Source organism: Muscardinus avellanarius (genome assembly GCF_963383645.1).
Source record: "Muscardinus avellanarius genome assembly, chromosome: 3".
Lineage (NCBI taxonomy): Eukaryota > Metazoa > Chordata > Mammalia > Rodentia > Gliridae > Muscardinus > Muscardinus avellanarius.
In genome coordinates this window covers 15,058,033-15,073,871 of record NC_137788.1, presented here as the reverse complement: position 1 = coordinate 15,073,871, position 15,839 = coordinate 15,058,033, and the positions used below count along the sequence as shown (strand labels likewise).

The 15,839-nt window shown below is 52.7% G+C and overlaps 1 protein-coding gene across 1 annotated transcript; it reads left to right on the top strand.

The window, feature by feature from the left end:
• Window positions 1-5,277: 5,277 nt before the first annotated feature.
• Window positions 5,278-15,423, top strand: LOC308260639 (aflatoxin B1 aldehyde reductase member 2; the record flags this gene model as incomplete). Its single annotated transcript, XM_080692082.1, has 7 exons — window positions 5,278-5,491; window positions 10,406-10,593; window positions 10,746-10,850; window positions 12,811-12,907; window positions 13,136-13,235; window positions 14,363-14,492; window positions 15,262-15,423. 7 exons carry the CDS (start codon window positions 5,278-5,280, stop codon window positions 15,421-15,423), a joined length of 996 nt encoding a protein of 331 aa, XP_080548208.1.
• Between the last annotated feature and the right edge of the window lie 416 nt (window positions 15,424-15,839).

Genomic DNA, 15,839 nt, shown 5'->3' with positions numbered 1-15,839 from the left:
ATAAATAAATAAATAAATAAATAAATAAATAAATAAATATGCCAGGCATGGTGGCGCATGCTTATAATCTCAGTATTTGGGAGGCTGAGACAGAAGGATCACACAGGTTTGAAGCCAGCCTCAGCTACTTAGTGAGGCTCTCAGCAACTTAGTGAGACCCTGATTCCAAATAAAGCATAAAATAGGTCTGGGAGGATAGCCCAGAGGTAGAAAAGCCCCTGGGTTCTACCCCCAGTGCCACAAAAATGAAAAGAATAAATAAAAATTAAAATAAATTAATAAATAATAAAAAAATAGGAGGGCTGGGGGCCGGGCATGGTGGTGCATGCTTGTAATCCCAGCACTTGGAAGCTGAGACATAAGGATCGCAGTTCAACAGCCTCAGGTACTTAGTGAGGCCCTTTGCAACTCAGTGAGACCCTGTTTCAAAATAAAGAATAAAGCCGGGCATGGTGGCGCACGCTTTTAATCCCCGTGCTTGGGGGGTGGAGATAGGAGGATCATGCTGTTTCCAAATAAAAATATAAAATAGGTCTGGGAGTGTAGCCCGGAAGTAGAAGGGTTTTCAGGAACCCTAGTACCACCCAAAAATAAAATAAATAAAGAATGAATGAATGAAAAATAGGGCTGGGGGTATATAGCTTGAACGTAGAATGCCCCTGGGTTCCATCCCCAGTACTGAAAAAAAAAAAAAAAAAAATTGGGCTGGGGGTATAGCTCAGAGGTAGAATGCCCCTGAGTTCAATCCTCAGTGCAAAAAATATTACAAATAAAAAGGCTAGGGATGTAGCTCAGAAGTAGGTTCAATCCCCAGCACACACACACACACACACACACACACACACACACACACACAAAGTAAACAAAGAAAAAAAATCTCAGAGAGTAGGTGGAGCTGGGCTGGGCTCTCACTGTCATCTTTGCTTAAAACTCATGAACCTTAGGTTAGTTCCATCTTGTTATTATTGTAAACTACTCCGGGAGGGTCTGTGAGGCCAGGCCCATGATGTTCCTGACCTCCTTGGAGGGACGGCTGCCCTGCACATGGGTCAGATGCTCGCGATAAGAAGGTGATCCCAGGTTGCCCCGAGGCTGGGATACAGGCTCAGGATGCTCCCGTTTCCCCAGGAGCTCACGTGGTGTGTGGGACAGCAAGATATAGTACACAGCTGCCTCCCAAGCGAGAATACGGCTGATTACAGGGGCAAGCAGGAGCAATCCCCTACCCGTGCCCGGGCACCCTGGAGAGGGGAGAGAAAGCAGGGCCTGGCTGGAGCCATCTCCATGGGCAATAATCCCCAGTCCTGACACTAAGCTCCCTGCCCGCTCTGGGCTAAGCACCTGGCATGCATTAATGTGTTCTGTGCATATCTTAACGCTAGGAAGCAGAGGGTACTGAAAAATGCAGGAGGAACCTGAGGCCAGAGCAGGGGAGTGATCTGCCAGGGCCACCTAGCCAGGAAGAAAGTGAGCCAGACTGAGACACAAATCCCTGCTTGCAGCCACCATGCCCCAGAGCCTTGGGTACTTCTATCACCAGCTATGCAAAAGCTTCTGTGGTCTGGCATGGCTGGCCAGCTTCTGGGGAGCGAGGGCGGAGGAAGCTGGCTTCCCCTTTTCTCACTGTGCTAAGAGGGGGCTTCCTCACCCAGGCTCAGGGACTTGCTTAGCTGTCGCAGTTCCCTCTTGTGTCCGGGGACCTGGGCTCCTCACGAAGCCAAGCCCCTGCTGGACCCAGGGAACTGCTGAGGTTGCGGCGATCTGGAAGTATTGGCGAGGGCGAGGAAGCCAGTCAGCTACTTTTCTCAGGAAGCTGAGGCTCTCAGCCCCAACAAAACCAGCCGTGAGCAGAAGCTCTGGCTCCGTGGAGCTCCGCGGCCCACCCCGGTGACCATCAACATGGCTGATGTTGGAAGTGCTTCTTAGCGAATACTCTGTCACCTGCACTCACAGGGCCACCCAGAGCCATGGCAGACCAAATCCTTTTAGTCCAGCCAGCCCCCAGCGGAACCTCTGCCCTCCTCTTGTAGCTCTGAGCACACTGCTGCAGCTCATCCTGATTCTGTATACCATCTCCCCTACATCCCTGGCAGGGACGGGAACATGGTCCCCACTTCACAGATGAGCGGCCTTGGGCAAGAGAGTTAACCTGTCTGAGCCCATCTATAAAACAGGGCTAATGACACTCCTCTCAGGGCGGCTGTGCTGATGAAACACCCAGAGTCTGACTTCATACATGCCAACGGCTGTTTGAACGTGGGAGTCCAGCATCTTGACCACCCTGGGGCCTCTCGTGCACTCCTTCCTTTCGCCAGGCTCGGGAGGAAATGAGCCTGGACTGAATTCTAGGGTGAAGCAGCTCCCCAGCTGCCTAAAGAATTCTGGTGCTCACAGTACACTCTGAGAAAGGCCAAGCTGAAAAAAACATCGCTGGCCACACCCAAACCCTCTCCCCGATCCCAGGCAAAGCCAGGGAAGCGCTTCCCACTAAAGCAGAAGCAGCAGCCTCCTTGGCCTCCTGGAGGGCACCCGAGTTCTTGGAGGCAAGGCCCCAAGGCACCCCAGAAACTGCCCACCGTGCTTTATCTCCTGCCCCTGGTCTTTGAAGAGCCATTTCAGGGTCCTAGGTATGCGCCCATGCTATGTCTCACCTCGTAAAGAGATACTATGACCCAGTTCTAAAGTGTCTTATCCAAGAGGCCTTTGCAAGAGCCAGCTGGACAGGACCTGCCACCTCCTCTCTCCGCAGGGGCCACACACCTGAAGAGTGCTTGGCACAGTCCTCAGCAAGCACCGCTCTTGAAGTACACTCCTCTCTCCCTGCCCTGGCTGTAGGCTGTCTATTCTCAGGGCCCATGCACACAAGCTGCACAATCAAGACTCAGAAATGGCCGGGCGTGGTGGCACACGCTTGTCATCCCCGCTCTTGGGAGGCTGAGACAGGAAGATCGCACAGCCTCAGCTACTTAGGCTCTCAGCAACTTAGTGAGACCCTGTTTCCAAATAAAATATAAATAAGGTCTGGGAATATAGCCCGGAGGTAGAAAGCCTCTGGGTTCCACCCCCAGTACCACCAAAAGAAAAAGAAAAAAAAAGATTCAGAAATGGCCGGGCATGGTGGCGCTCTTGGGAGGCTGAGACAGGAGGATCGCGCAGGTTTGAAGCCAGCCTCAGCTGGTTTAAGAGACCCTGTTTCTAAATAAAATGTAAAAAATAGGTCTGGGAGTGTAGCTGGAGGTAGAAGGCCTCTGGGTTCCATCTCCAGTACCACCAAAAAAAAAAAAAGACTCAGAAATGGCCAGATGTGGTGGCGCACACTTGTAATCCCAGCATTTGGGAGGCCGAGACAGGAGGATCGTGGTTCGAGGACAGCCTCAGCTACTACTTAGTGAGGCCCTTTGCAACTCAGTGAGACCCTGTTTCAAAATAAAGAAGAAGTTTTAAAAGGGGGCTGGATGTGTAGCTCGAAGGTAAAATGCCCCTAGGTTCCTTCCCCAGTGCCAAAAAAAAAAAAAAAAAAAAAAAGACTCAGAAATGTTGAGAGAGAAAAAGGAGCCAGCCAGTACTTGGGAGGCTGAGACAAGGATCTGGGTTCGCAGCCAGACTCAGCAACTTAATGAAGCCCTCCACAACTTAGTGAGACTCTGTTTCAAAATAAAGAATAAAAAATCAGTGGGACATGGACATGGTGGCACATGCTTGTAATCCCCGCGCCTGGGAGGTGGAGACAGGAGGATCACGCAGGTTCGAAGCCAGCCGCGGCGGCTTAAGAGACCCTGTTTCCAAATTTTAAAAAGTATAAAATAGGTCTGGGAGTGTAGCCCAGAGGTAGAAGGGCTTCCAGGAACCCCAGTACCACAAAAAAAAATAAAAAAATAAAAAAATAAAAAATCAGGCTGGGGGTGTTGCTCAGAGGTAGAATGCCCCTGGGTTCAATCCCCAGTGCCACAAAAATATAAATAAATAAATAAATAAATAAATAAATAAATAAATGAAAGAAAGAAAAAGACAACAGGAGAGAAAAAGAGCAAAAGGGACAGAAAGAAAAGAAAGATTGTGAGCTTGGAGGGACTTCGGGTTGAGGAGACAAGCGAACCTGCCGTTGCCAGGGCAAGTGATGGCCTCGGTGAGACGCAGGTGGCCCCTCCTTGGCCGAGAGCAGAGTTAAGTGAGAGCCCAGGCCAAGACTTACAATGGTGCCTGGCACAGGGCTCAGCTCAACAGCAGCAGCCAGGGAGACTATTAGTTTGTTCTTGCTGTAACCCCCACCCCGCCCACCCCCAGGGTCCCAGGCACACAGTGGCCTTCAGTAAGTACTGGGTGGACAAGACCCACCCGGCCAGTCGTCACATTTCCAAACCCATACGCCGCCGGACCAGACACCTGGCCCAAGCCCGGCCTGGAGGGGCATCTGGGCTCCCCTCCCAGGACACCTGGGAGAATGTGGCGGAGGAGCGTCCTCGCTTGGGGATTCCACGCACTCCAGGCCTCCCGGGCTGCATCCCCAACTCCCTCCCGGTGACTCAGACCGGCGCGGGCCGCCTCGTTGGAGGGATAATCACAGGGCAGCCGCGGGGGCCGGCGCCCGAGGCCCCCTCGCCGAGCCCGCCCCGGGAAAAACAAAGCCACTGGAAGCCGAGGGGCCGTCGGCCGAGATCAGCAGGTGAAAAGGGGCCCCGGACCCCAAACCCGGCCAGGTCGGCCCGAGAGGCCGTGCCGATCGCCCCTGAGATGGGGGCGACAGGCACAGGGGACCCCGAGGGCTGCCCAACGCCGACCCGGCGTCTCGTCCAGGATCTCGCGCCAAGGGGTGGATGGAAGCCCAGGACCGAGCAGAGCTGGACCAGGGCGTTGGGAAGACGCTGCAGGAGGCGCCAGGAATCCCGACCCCCCAGCCCTGGGGTCTGCCGCCAGCCCCCAGCCGTCTCACCAGGTCAAGATCCACCGCGGGACGGGGCTTCTGGGTTCAGGCTCCGCCCGGGTCAGCTGACCGCGCTCGCCGCCCCGCCCCGCCCCGCCCCGGGAGCCGCGCGGCCCCGCCTCTCACGCCGCGCACTTGGTGGACGGTCCCTGGAGGCGTCGCTGCGCGAAGCTTGCGCGCGGCGCTTGGTCCTCGCTCCCTAAGCTGCTCCACGCTCCGCCCACGCCGTGGGCGGGGCCCGGCGCGCCCCAGTGCGCACGCGCAGTCCCATGCTGCGCGCAGGGGTCGGAGCCGCGGCCCGCGTTGCAGGGAGCTGCGCGCGTGGCTCCGGGGCGTCGGGCGCTCGCTCTGTCGCCATGTCCCGGCCGCCACCGTCGCCCCGGCCAGCCACAGTGCTGGGCACCATGGAGATGGGGCGCCGAATGGACGCGCCCGCCAGCGCCGAGGCCGTGCGCGCGTTCCTGGATCGCGGCCACACCGAGCTGGACACGGCCTACATGTACAGCGACGGCCAGTCCGAGAGCATCCTGGGCGGCCTGGGGCTCGGGCTGGGCGGCGGCGACTGCGCAGGTAACAGTCGCCCCCACTGTGCAGAGCTGATCCCTCCCCGGCCGCGCTAGGGCGCTGGCAGTTTCATACCCCTCCCGCGGCACCGACCTTCCCCGCCCACCCCGGCCACTGTGTGAACCCCAAGCCCCTCACGCACGTCTCGCTCCCAACAACTGGATGGCGCTTTCCCATCTTTCTCCCCTGCCTTTGGTGATTGCGGGTCCAAGTCCCCAGTCTCACTCCGAGCTCCTTCCTTCCAACCCTTCGCTTCCCACCTTCTTTGCAGCCCCCGCCTCCAACCCTGCCAGGTACCCATAACCTGGACTCCCCTCTCAGACTCTGCACCTGTGCCGCTCACCCCCCTCCCCTGCACCCATGCATCTGAAGATCCTGGACTTTGCCCTGCGCAGCTGGCAGTATCTCTGGGACTCAGGGAGAACCAGCTAGGAATGCCAAGGGCTGGTGGGAGGAGTGGTAAGGCCGGCAGGGGTGAAGCCTTTCTGTCTGCTCTGTGCCAGGCTTCGATATTCAGCTGTAGGAAAAAAGATGACTGGCCCACCGAGGGAACTCAGAGTCCAATAGGGCAGACTGAAGCAATGATTTCCGGGAAGTGCCCAAGCGAGCACTTTGGAGAAGGGTGCAGGAGAAGGCAGCAGGGAAGGTCGCGAGAATGCTGACTAGAGCGCAGACAGTTTGCAACTGGACATGGTGCCGCATGCCTGTGATCTCAGTACTTGGGCGCCTGAGACAGGAGGATCACAGGAGGTTCGAGGCCAGCCTCAGCAACTGAGCAAGGCCCTCAGCAACTTAGTGAGACCCTGTTTCAAAATAAAAGATAAAATAGGGGAGCCGGGCGTGGTGATGGCGCACACTTGTAATCCCAGCATTTGGGAGGCTGAAACCTGAGGATCGCGGTTCGCGGACAGCCTCAGCTACTTTAAGGCCCTCCACAACTCAGTGAGACCCTGTTTCAAAATAGAGAATTAAAAATTGAACAGGGTGTGTAGCTCAGAGGTCAAATGCCTCTGGGTTCCATCCCCCAGACCCGCCAAAAAAAAAAAAAAAGATAAAATAGGGAGCTGGGGTTAGCCGGGCGTGGTGGCACACACTTGTAATCCCAGCATTCGGGAAGCTGAGACTAGAAGATAGGGGTTCACGGACAGCCTCAGTTACTTAGTGAGGCCCTCCGCAACTTAGTGAGACCCTGTCTCAAAATAAAGAATAAAAAAATAGGGCAGGGGATGTAGCTTGAAGGTAGAATGCCCCTGGGTTCCATCCCCAGACCCGCAAAAAAAAAAAAAGGAAAAAATTGGGCTGGGGTGTAGAATGCCCTGGGTTTAATCCCCAGTAGCGCGCGCGTGCACGCACACACACACACACACACACACACACACACACGAATTAGTTTACTGGAGGTGAGTGGGGAACTGAGACAGGTCATTAGAGGCCTAGGGCAGAGCTGTGTGGAAAACTTGGCCTGACATGTAAGGATGGGAGTGGGCCGGTGTGTTGTGATAGGGGTGCTGGGGGTCTGTCCCTCATTAGCTTGGTGCCCCTGGCAGCGCTCTTTGCCACCCCTGTGGAGTGGGTCTCTGTGGGTCCTTAGACTCATAACATGGTGGAGAGATGGAGGATGCCCAGGCCCGCTCCTAGTTCACCAGACTGCCTCTCATTGATAAGATATTATTTCTGAATTGGTTTTTCTTCCCAGGCCTTCCCTGCTTCCTTTGCGGCCAGGGGCTCACGGGGCCTGAGTCCTCAGCCCAGACCTAAAGCAGAGTTCACACAGAATGCCTGGGGGGCCGTGTGCAGAGAAGCTGGGACTTCTCTCCTGCATCCCACATGACCGGAGGGCGGGCCTCTGACCTGTTCAGTTGACTCTGCCAAGTATGAAAAGTGCAGAATCTGTCCGGACACCTAGGTTATGTTATAGGGGAAGGAACCGGGCTAAGTTAACACACTGCCAAGCTGCATGGGTAGCAGAACCCTGTGTCTGTGTGTGTGTGTGTGTGTGTGTGTGTGTGTGTGTGTGTGTGTTATTGGGGTGGGACCCAGGGGCATTCTACCTCTGGGCTAGACTCCCAGACCTATTTTATATTTTATTTGGAAACAAGGTCTCACTAAGTTGCTGAGAGCCTCACTAAGTAGCTGAGGCTGGCTTCAAACCTGTGCGATCCTCCTGTCTCAGCCTCCCAAGAATCCTGTGTCTTTCTCATGGGGATAGTCCCTGTACAGTGGCTGGGTAAATGTGCCTGGCTCTGAAAGTCTGAAGGGAGAGGGACTCTAATTGCCTTGTGCTCAGTGCCCCTCTCTTTACAAGAGACTGATCGCTGCCAGGAACCCACCCACATTCAGGCTCCTGTGTCTCTTTTCTTTCTTTTCTTTTCTTTTCTTTCTTTTTTCTTTCTTTTACCTTGCGGTACTGGGAATGGAACCCAGGGCAATTCTACCTCCGAGCGCTATACCCCCCGGCCCTACTTTATATACTTTATTTTGAAACAGGGTCTCACGAGGTTACAGAGGCTTCACTAAGTAGCTGAGGCTGTCAGAGAACCCAGTCCTCCTGTCTCAGCCTCCCAAGTACTAGGATTACAAACTTGCTCCACCAGGCCTGCCTCCTGTGTCTCCTAAATCCTTGCAATAGCCTTTTTACTGGTCTCCCTGCTGCCAGGCCTGCCCCCTTGAGTTTCTTTTCTGTACTGCAGCCAGAGTGACTCCTGACTGGTTCACACCCTGACAAAACCAGGAAAAGACCAAGTCCAGACTCGGTGTGATGGTGTTTGAGAACCTTTGAGATCAGGTCTGTGCCCCCTTCCCTCATCCCATGTCCCAAGGCTCCCGCCCTGGCATTTACTCTTCTAACTCAGGATTGGAGCTACGCAGCCTCACATGGGTGCTTCCCTGCATCTGTGGCTTAGTGTGTCTTCCCTGTTTGCCCTTCCCTTGGTGGCTAAGACTCATTCTGGGGACTCAGCTAGGGGTCATCTCTAGAAGGAGCCTTTCCTGAATTCCAGGATTGGCTTCATGTTTTTCCTTGGGACTTGCATTCCTCTCATTCATTCTCTCTCTCCCTCCCTCCCTCCCCCCCCCCAGGGGCATTCTACCTCTGATCTACACAGCCAGCACTATTTTTTTTTTTTATTTTATTTTGCAAGCCGGGCGTGGTGGCACACGCTTGTAATCCCCGTGCTTGGGAGCCTGAGACAGGAGGATCGCACGGGTTCGAAGCCAGGCTCAGCTACTTAGTGAGGCTCTCAGCAACTTAGTAAGACCCTGTTTCCAAATAAAATATAAAATGGGTCTGGGAGTATAGCCCAGAGGTAGTAGCCTCTGGGTTCCACCCCCAGTACCACCAAAAAAAAAAAATTTATTTTGCGGTACTGGAGATAAAACCCAGGGGCATTCATCTCTGAGCTACACTCTCAGCCCTGTTTTTTATTCTTTATTTTGAAACAGGGTCTCACTGAGTTGCAAAGGACCTCACTAAGTAGCTGAGTTTGACCGCAAACTGTGATCCTCCTGACTCAGACTACCAAATGCTGGGATTATAAGCATCTGCCACCATACCCCGCTTTACTTTTATTATATATATACATATATTTGTGTATATATGTATATATGTATATATATGGTACTAGGGATGGAACCCAGGGGCTTTCTACCTCCGGGTTATACTCCTAGACCTATTTTATATTTTATTTGGAAACAGGGTCTCACTAAGTTGCTGAGAGCCTCACTAAGTAGCTGAGGCTGGCTTTGAACCTGTACGATCCTCCTGTCTCGGCCTCCCAAGCGTGGGGATTACAAGCGTGCACCACCACACCCGCTCTTTATTTTTATTTTGAAACAGGGTCTTGCCAAGGTGCTGAGACTGGCCTTGAACCTGGGATCCTCCTGTCTCAACCTGCCAAGTATTGGGATCATAGTAATGTGCCACCATGCCCAGCTCTGTGTGTCCGCAGCTACTTAGTGAGGCCCTTTGTAACTCACTGAGACCCTGTTTCAAAATAAAGAATTAAAAAAAAAATAGGGCTGGGGGGTGTCACTCGGAGGTAGAATGCTCCTGGGTTCTATCCCCAGTACACACCAAAAAAAAATGTTAGTAAATTAAAAACATTACTTAAGCGCTGGGCGTGGTGGCACATGCTTGTAATCCCCGCGCTTGGGAGGCGGAGACAGGAGGATCACGCAGGTTCGAAGCCAGCCATGCTGGCTTAAGAGACCCTGTTTCCAAAAATAAAATAGGTGTGGGAGTGTAGCCCAGAGGTAGAAGGGCTTCCAGGAACCCCAGTACCACAAAAAAAAAAAAAAACATTACTTAATGAGTCGGACATGGTGGCGCATGCTTGTCATCCCAGCATTTGGGAGACTGAGACAGGAGGATTGCAGTTCGCAGACAGCCTCAGCTACTTAGGCCCTTTACAACTCAGTGAGATCCTGTTTCAAAATAAAGAATAGATGGGAGTGGTGGCACACGCCTGTAATCCCAGCATTCAGAAGGCTGAGACTGGAGGATCATGGTTCGCAGATGGCCTCAGTTACTTAGTGAGGCCCTCTACACCTCAGTGAGACCCTGTTTCAAAATAAAGAATAAAAAATAGGGCAGGGGATATAGCTCGGAGGTCGAATGCCTGTGTTCCATCCCCAGACCCACAAAATAATAATAATATAATAATAATAATAATAATAAATAAAGAATAAAAAATAGGACTGAAGGTATACCTCATAGGTAGAATGCCACAGGGTTCCATCCCCAGTACTGCAAAAAAAAAAAAAAAAATTACTTAATCCTTGTGACCTCCATGTAAGGACAGTTTTTCACCCTCATTTACAGATTAGGAAATTCAAACTGAGAAAACTTATGAAACTTAGCCAGGATCACATGGCCAGGGAGTGGTTCTTAGAAGTCCCTTAACCATCACATTCTTCCTCCAGCAAAAATTGCCACCAAAGCAAACCCTTGGGACGGGAAGTCACTGAAGCCCGACAGCGTCCGGTCCCAGCTGGAGACATCCCTGAAGCGGCTGCAGTGTCCTCGGGTGGACCTCTTCTACCTGCATGCACCTGACCACGGCACCCCTGTGGAAGACACGCTACGTGCCTGCCACCAGCTGCACCAGGAGGTGAGGGTGGCCGAGCTAGGGGGTGGATCTGCTGCTCTGCTCCTCCTGCTGCTACCAGGACCACCAGCCTGGGGCAGACCCCTCTCCTGCAGCACACCCCTGCCTGGGCCTCCAGACCACTCTGGGTTCTAACTGTGGCCTCCCCCCTGCAGGGCAAGTTTGTGGAGCTTGGCCTCTCCAACTATGCCTCCTGGGAGGTGGCTGAGATCTGTACCCTCTGCAAGCAGAAAGGCTGGATCGTGCCCACCGTGTACCAGGTGAGGGGGTCTGGGGGGCCAGGGCTGCAAAGGCCTTGGGCTCCAGGGCCCTGCTGCTGATCCTGGGTTTTCCTCACCCTTGGGGATGCCCTGTGCCCTCTACATAGCAGCCACTCCCCTGCCCAAAGCCCGTGGATGGCTCCTAGGCTCCCTCAGGACATCAGCCAAGCTCCCAGCCTGGCCACCGGTCACGTTTGCTGCCTACATGGTGGCATCCTTGCTGTCTTCCTCTGCAGCCGGCTCTGCACCTCAGCCTGGCACCCTCCGCCCTCCCTGCAGGGAGCTCAGGTCCCACTCAGGTGGCTCTGCTCAGGCCCCTCCCCGAAGCCCCAGGAGCCTTTGGGCCCCAAAACTCTTCTCCATGTACTCAGCAAGTCTTTCTAAGCACCCGTTGTGCTTTTAGAACCTTTGTTTATTTATTAGCTGGGCGTGGTGGCGCACGCTTGTAATCCCCGCACTTGGGAGGCAGAGACAGGAGGATCGCGCAGGTTCGAAGCCAGCCGCGCGTGTTGGCTTAGGAGACCTTGTTTCCAAATAAAAAATGTAAAAATAGGTCTGGGAGTGTAGCCCGGAGGTAGAAGGGCTTCCAGGAACCCCAGGACCACACACACACACACACAAAAAAAAAAATAGAACCTTTGTTTATTTATTTACTTTTTATTTATTTATTGTGGCACTGGGAGTAGAACCCAGGGCATTCTACCTCTGAGCTACACTCCCAGCCCTATTTTTTATTCTTCATTTTGAAACAGCATCTCAGTGAGTTGCAGGGTACCTCACAAAATAGCTGAGGCTAACTGCAAATCACATCTTCCTGTCTCAGCCTCCCAAGTGCTAGGATTACAAGCGTGCACCACCACGCCTGGCTTCTGCTTTATTTTTATTTGGAAACAGTCTTGCAAAGTTGCTGAGGCTGACATTGAATCCACCATCCTCCTGTCTCAGTATCCCAAGTCCTGGGATTATAGGCATGTGCTACTAAGCCTGGTTGTGTGTGTGTGTGTGTGTGTGTGTGTGTGTGTGTGTGTGTGTGTGTGTGTGTGTGAGAGAGAGACAGAGAGACAGACTAGGGAATGAACTTGAACCCAGGGTTGCTCCATCACTGAAGTATGGCCCCAGATCTTTTTTTTTTTTTCTTGCAGTACTGGGGATGGAACCCAAGGGTGTTCTACCTCCAAGCTACACCTCTGACCCTATTTTTTATTCTTTATTTTGAAACCGGGTCTCACTGAGTTGCAGAGGGCCTCACTAAGTAGCTGAGACTGTCTGCGAACCGCGATCCTCCGGTCTTAGCCTCCCGAATGCTGGGATTACAAGCGTGCACCACCACACCTGGCTCTGTTGTCTTATTTTTTTACTGATTAAAAAACACAAGGAATCCTGCATACCAGGGAAGCAGTCTACCACTGAAAAAGAAAAGTTCCAAAAATAAAATAATCTCTTAAAAATGAAGGCTAAGCCAGGTGTGGTGGCGCACGCTTGTAATCCCCGCACTTGGGAGGCGGAGACAGGAGTATCACGCAGGTTCAAAGCCAGTCGCACTGGCTTAAGAGACCCTGTTTCCAAATAAATAAATAAATAAATAAATAAATAGTCTGGGAGTGTAGCCCGGAGGTAGAAGGGCTTCTGGGAACCCCAGTACTGCAAAAAAAAAAAAAAAAAAAAATGAAGGCTAAGAGCCAGGCATGATGGTGCACGCTTGTGATCCCAGCATTTGGGAGGCTGAGACAGAAGGATCGTGGTTCGTGAACAACCTTAATTACATAGTGAGGCCCTTTGCAACTCAGTGAGACCCTATTTCAAACTAAAAAAAATAGGGCTGGTGGTATAGCTTGAAGCTAGAATGCCCCTGGGTTCCATCCCTGTTACCACCAAAAAAAAAAAAAAAGGATAAAAAAATGAAGGTGGGGTCCCTTCTTTGGCATGCCCACCCAGGCTGTCCCCTGGCCCCTCCCTGCAGGGCATGTACAACGCCACCACGCGGATGGTGGAAAAGGAGCTGTTCCCCTGCCTCCGGCGCTTTGGCCTCAGGTTCTACGCCTACAACCCTCTGGCTGGTGAGGCTGCCCGGGGCTGGCCCTCTCGGGTGGGCGGGCATTGAGGGCCCCGTCTCTGCCTGTGTCTGCCCTGGTGCACCCCCAGCCCTAGCTCTGGGCAGCAGGGAGGGCTGTGACAAGAGGCTGGGTGCATCCGCACCCCTCCTGGGTCCCTCCTGCGGCCCCAGTCCAGTCCTGGGAGGGATCTGGCAGCCTCCTGGAGAGTCTGTGACTCCTGTCTTCCCACAGGGGGCCTGCTGACCGGCAAGTACAAGTTTGAGGACAAGGATGGGAAACAGCCCACAGGCCGCTTCTTCGGGAATAGCTGGGCGGAGACCTACAGGAATCGGTGAGCCGCCCCATCTGCATCATGTTGGGTAGGGTGAGAGGTCTCTTTTATCTGAAACAAAGTTCTAGGCTTCCTTCCTGAGGCAGTACTTTGACACCTGTATTTGGGTTTCTTGTTTTCTTGGGACCTCTCTGAAAAGAGAGGATCTTTTCTCTCTCTGTCTGAGGATCCCTAGCCAGACAGAGTGGCGCATGCCTGTAATCCCAGGTGTGAGGCCAGCCTTGACAACTTAGACCCTTCCTCAACACAAAACGATGTGTGGTTATATCTCAGGTAGAATGCCCCTAGGTTCAATCCCTATTTTCACCAAAAAAAAAAAAAAGGTTTTGAAGATAATGTGGTCTTCTATGCTGTAGCTCTTGCCTGAGTAGTTACCTGCTGGTAAGAAGGAAAGGACCCTGGCTGGGGCTCAAGAGGCCTGGGGCCATATATTGCGCTTGTACTATCTACAGTTTTACAGGTTCTCAAGAATAAAGATGTGTGGAAGCCAAGCATGGTGACACAGACATGTAATCCCAGTACTTGGGAGGCTGAGGCAGGAGGATTGCAGGTTTGAGGCAGGCCTCAGCAACTTAGCAAGATCCCTCAGTGACTTAGTGAGAGACTGTATTTTTTTTTTTTTTCTTTTTCAGTACTGGGGATGGAACCCAGGGTCATTCTACCTCCGAACAACACCTCCAACCCTATTTTTTATTCTTTATTTTGAAACAGGGTCTCACTGAGTTGCAAAGGGCCTCATTAAGTAGCTGAGGCTGTCCATGAATCCTGATCCTCCTGTCTCAGCCTCCTGAATACAAGCGTGCGCCACCACGCCCAGCTGAGAGATCCTATTTTAAATACAAAATAAAAAGGGGCTGAGGCTAAAGTATGGAGATAGAATGCCTCTGGGTTCAACCTCCAGTTCCAAAGAAAAAAAGAATAAAGGATAAAGGACAAATATGTCATGGATGTGTCCAGTGAGGGACCCAGCAGCCTGGCTGGTCCTGGTACTAGTAAAGCAGGAGATACTGGTCCTTCTGCGCTGCAGGAATTGGGATGCAGCAGCAGCCTTGGCCGGCTCTTTGGCTTTGGCCCCCCGTGTGACCTCCAAAGTACTGACCCTCATGCCACCTTCCCCACCCGCTCAGGTTCTGGAAGGAGGACCACTTCAAGGCCATCGCCCTGGTGGACAAGGCCCTGCAGGCCGCCTATGGCCGCAGCACCCCCAGCATGACTTCGGCCGCCCTCCGGTGGATGTATTACCACTCGCAGCTGCAGGTATCTAGCCATCAGCCCCTGGGCCCAGCTTCTACCACTAAGTTTAAGGGACCCAAAATTACAGAAAAGTGATTTCAAAGTGTGTGTTCTCTTTTGCTCCGGAGTTTTCTTTCTGCCAGGTCTCATGGGCACTCTTTTTCAGTGCTCTGTGTTGTCATCTAAGAGTTAGGCTTTGTAATAAGAGTTTTATAAACATGGACTTAAGTATTATTTATGCCTTAGGAAATATGATTATCGCATTATTTTTGATGAGGAAACTGGACTTCACACAGCTATTAAGGGGCAGAAGCTTTAACACAGGTCTAACTCTAAGACCCAGATCTCTTATCATCTGGTAGAAACTGTGTTTTCTTCTCTTGGGGCACAAGTCTTCCTGGTGAAAACAGCCAGGCGTGGTGGCGCACACTTGTAATCCCAGCATTCGGGAGGCTGAGATCAGAGGATTGCAGTTCGCGGACAGCCTCAGCTACTTAGTGAGGCCCACTGCAACTCAGTGAGACCTGGTTTCAAAATAAAAAATATATATGTGTGTGTGTGTGTGTGTGTGTGTGTGTGTGTGTAGGGCTGGGCATGCAGCTCAGCAGTCGAACACCCCTGGGTTCCATCCCCAGGGCTGCAAGAAAAGAATCCAAGGCGCCTTCAGTTCTTTCTGGATGTACAGGATATAAATAACACACATCCCTATCCTGGCAGGGGCGGGCAGGGAGGGACATGGGACCGGAGCCCCTGGCAGCAGAGGGGTACTCACGTCTGGCCGTCTCCCTTGCAGGGCGCCCACGGGGACGCGGTCATCCTGGGCATGTCCAGCCTGCAGCAGCTGGAGCAGAACTTGGCGGCGACGGAAGAAGGGCCCCTGGCCCCAACCGTGGTGGACGCCTTTGATCAGGCCTGGCACCTGATTGCTCACGAGTGTCCCGACTACTTCCGCTAGGCGCCCAGAAGGCTGGCGGCGTCCGTCACCTGTCTTACTCTCACCTGGCGTCTGTGCCTTAAGCTGATTGAGCGTGATCTTTTCTGATGTGTTGATCATACCGTATTTTTCTAGATTCCCGCCCTGCTCTCCCTTGCCTTCACCATGCACAGGCTGGGGCTGAGTCCCGCACCAGCGGTTCCTGTCTGAATAAATATAAAACAGAGTAAAGCAGCACTTTATAAAGCGCCCAGGCCTGGCGCGAACCACAAGCTTGTTTTTGTTTTGTTTTGTTTTGTTTTGTTTTGTTTTGTTTTTGTTCCTGGAAACCCTTCTGCCTCCAGGCTACACTCCCAGACCTATTTTATACTTTTTTATTTGGAAACGGTCTCCTAAGCCAGCGCGGCTGGCTTCAAACCTGTGCGATCCTCCTGTCT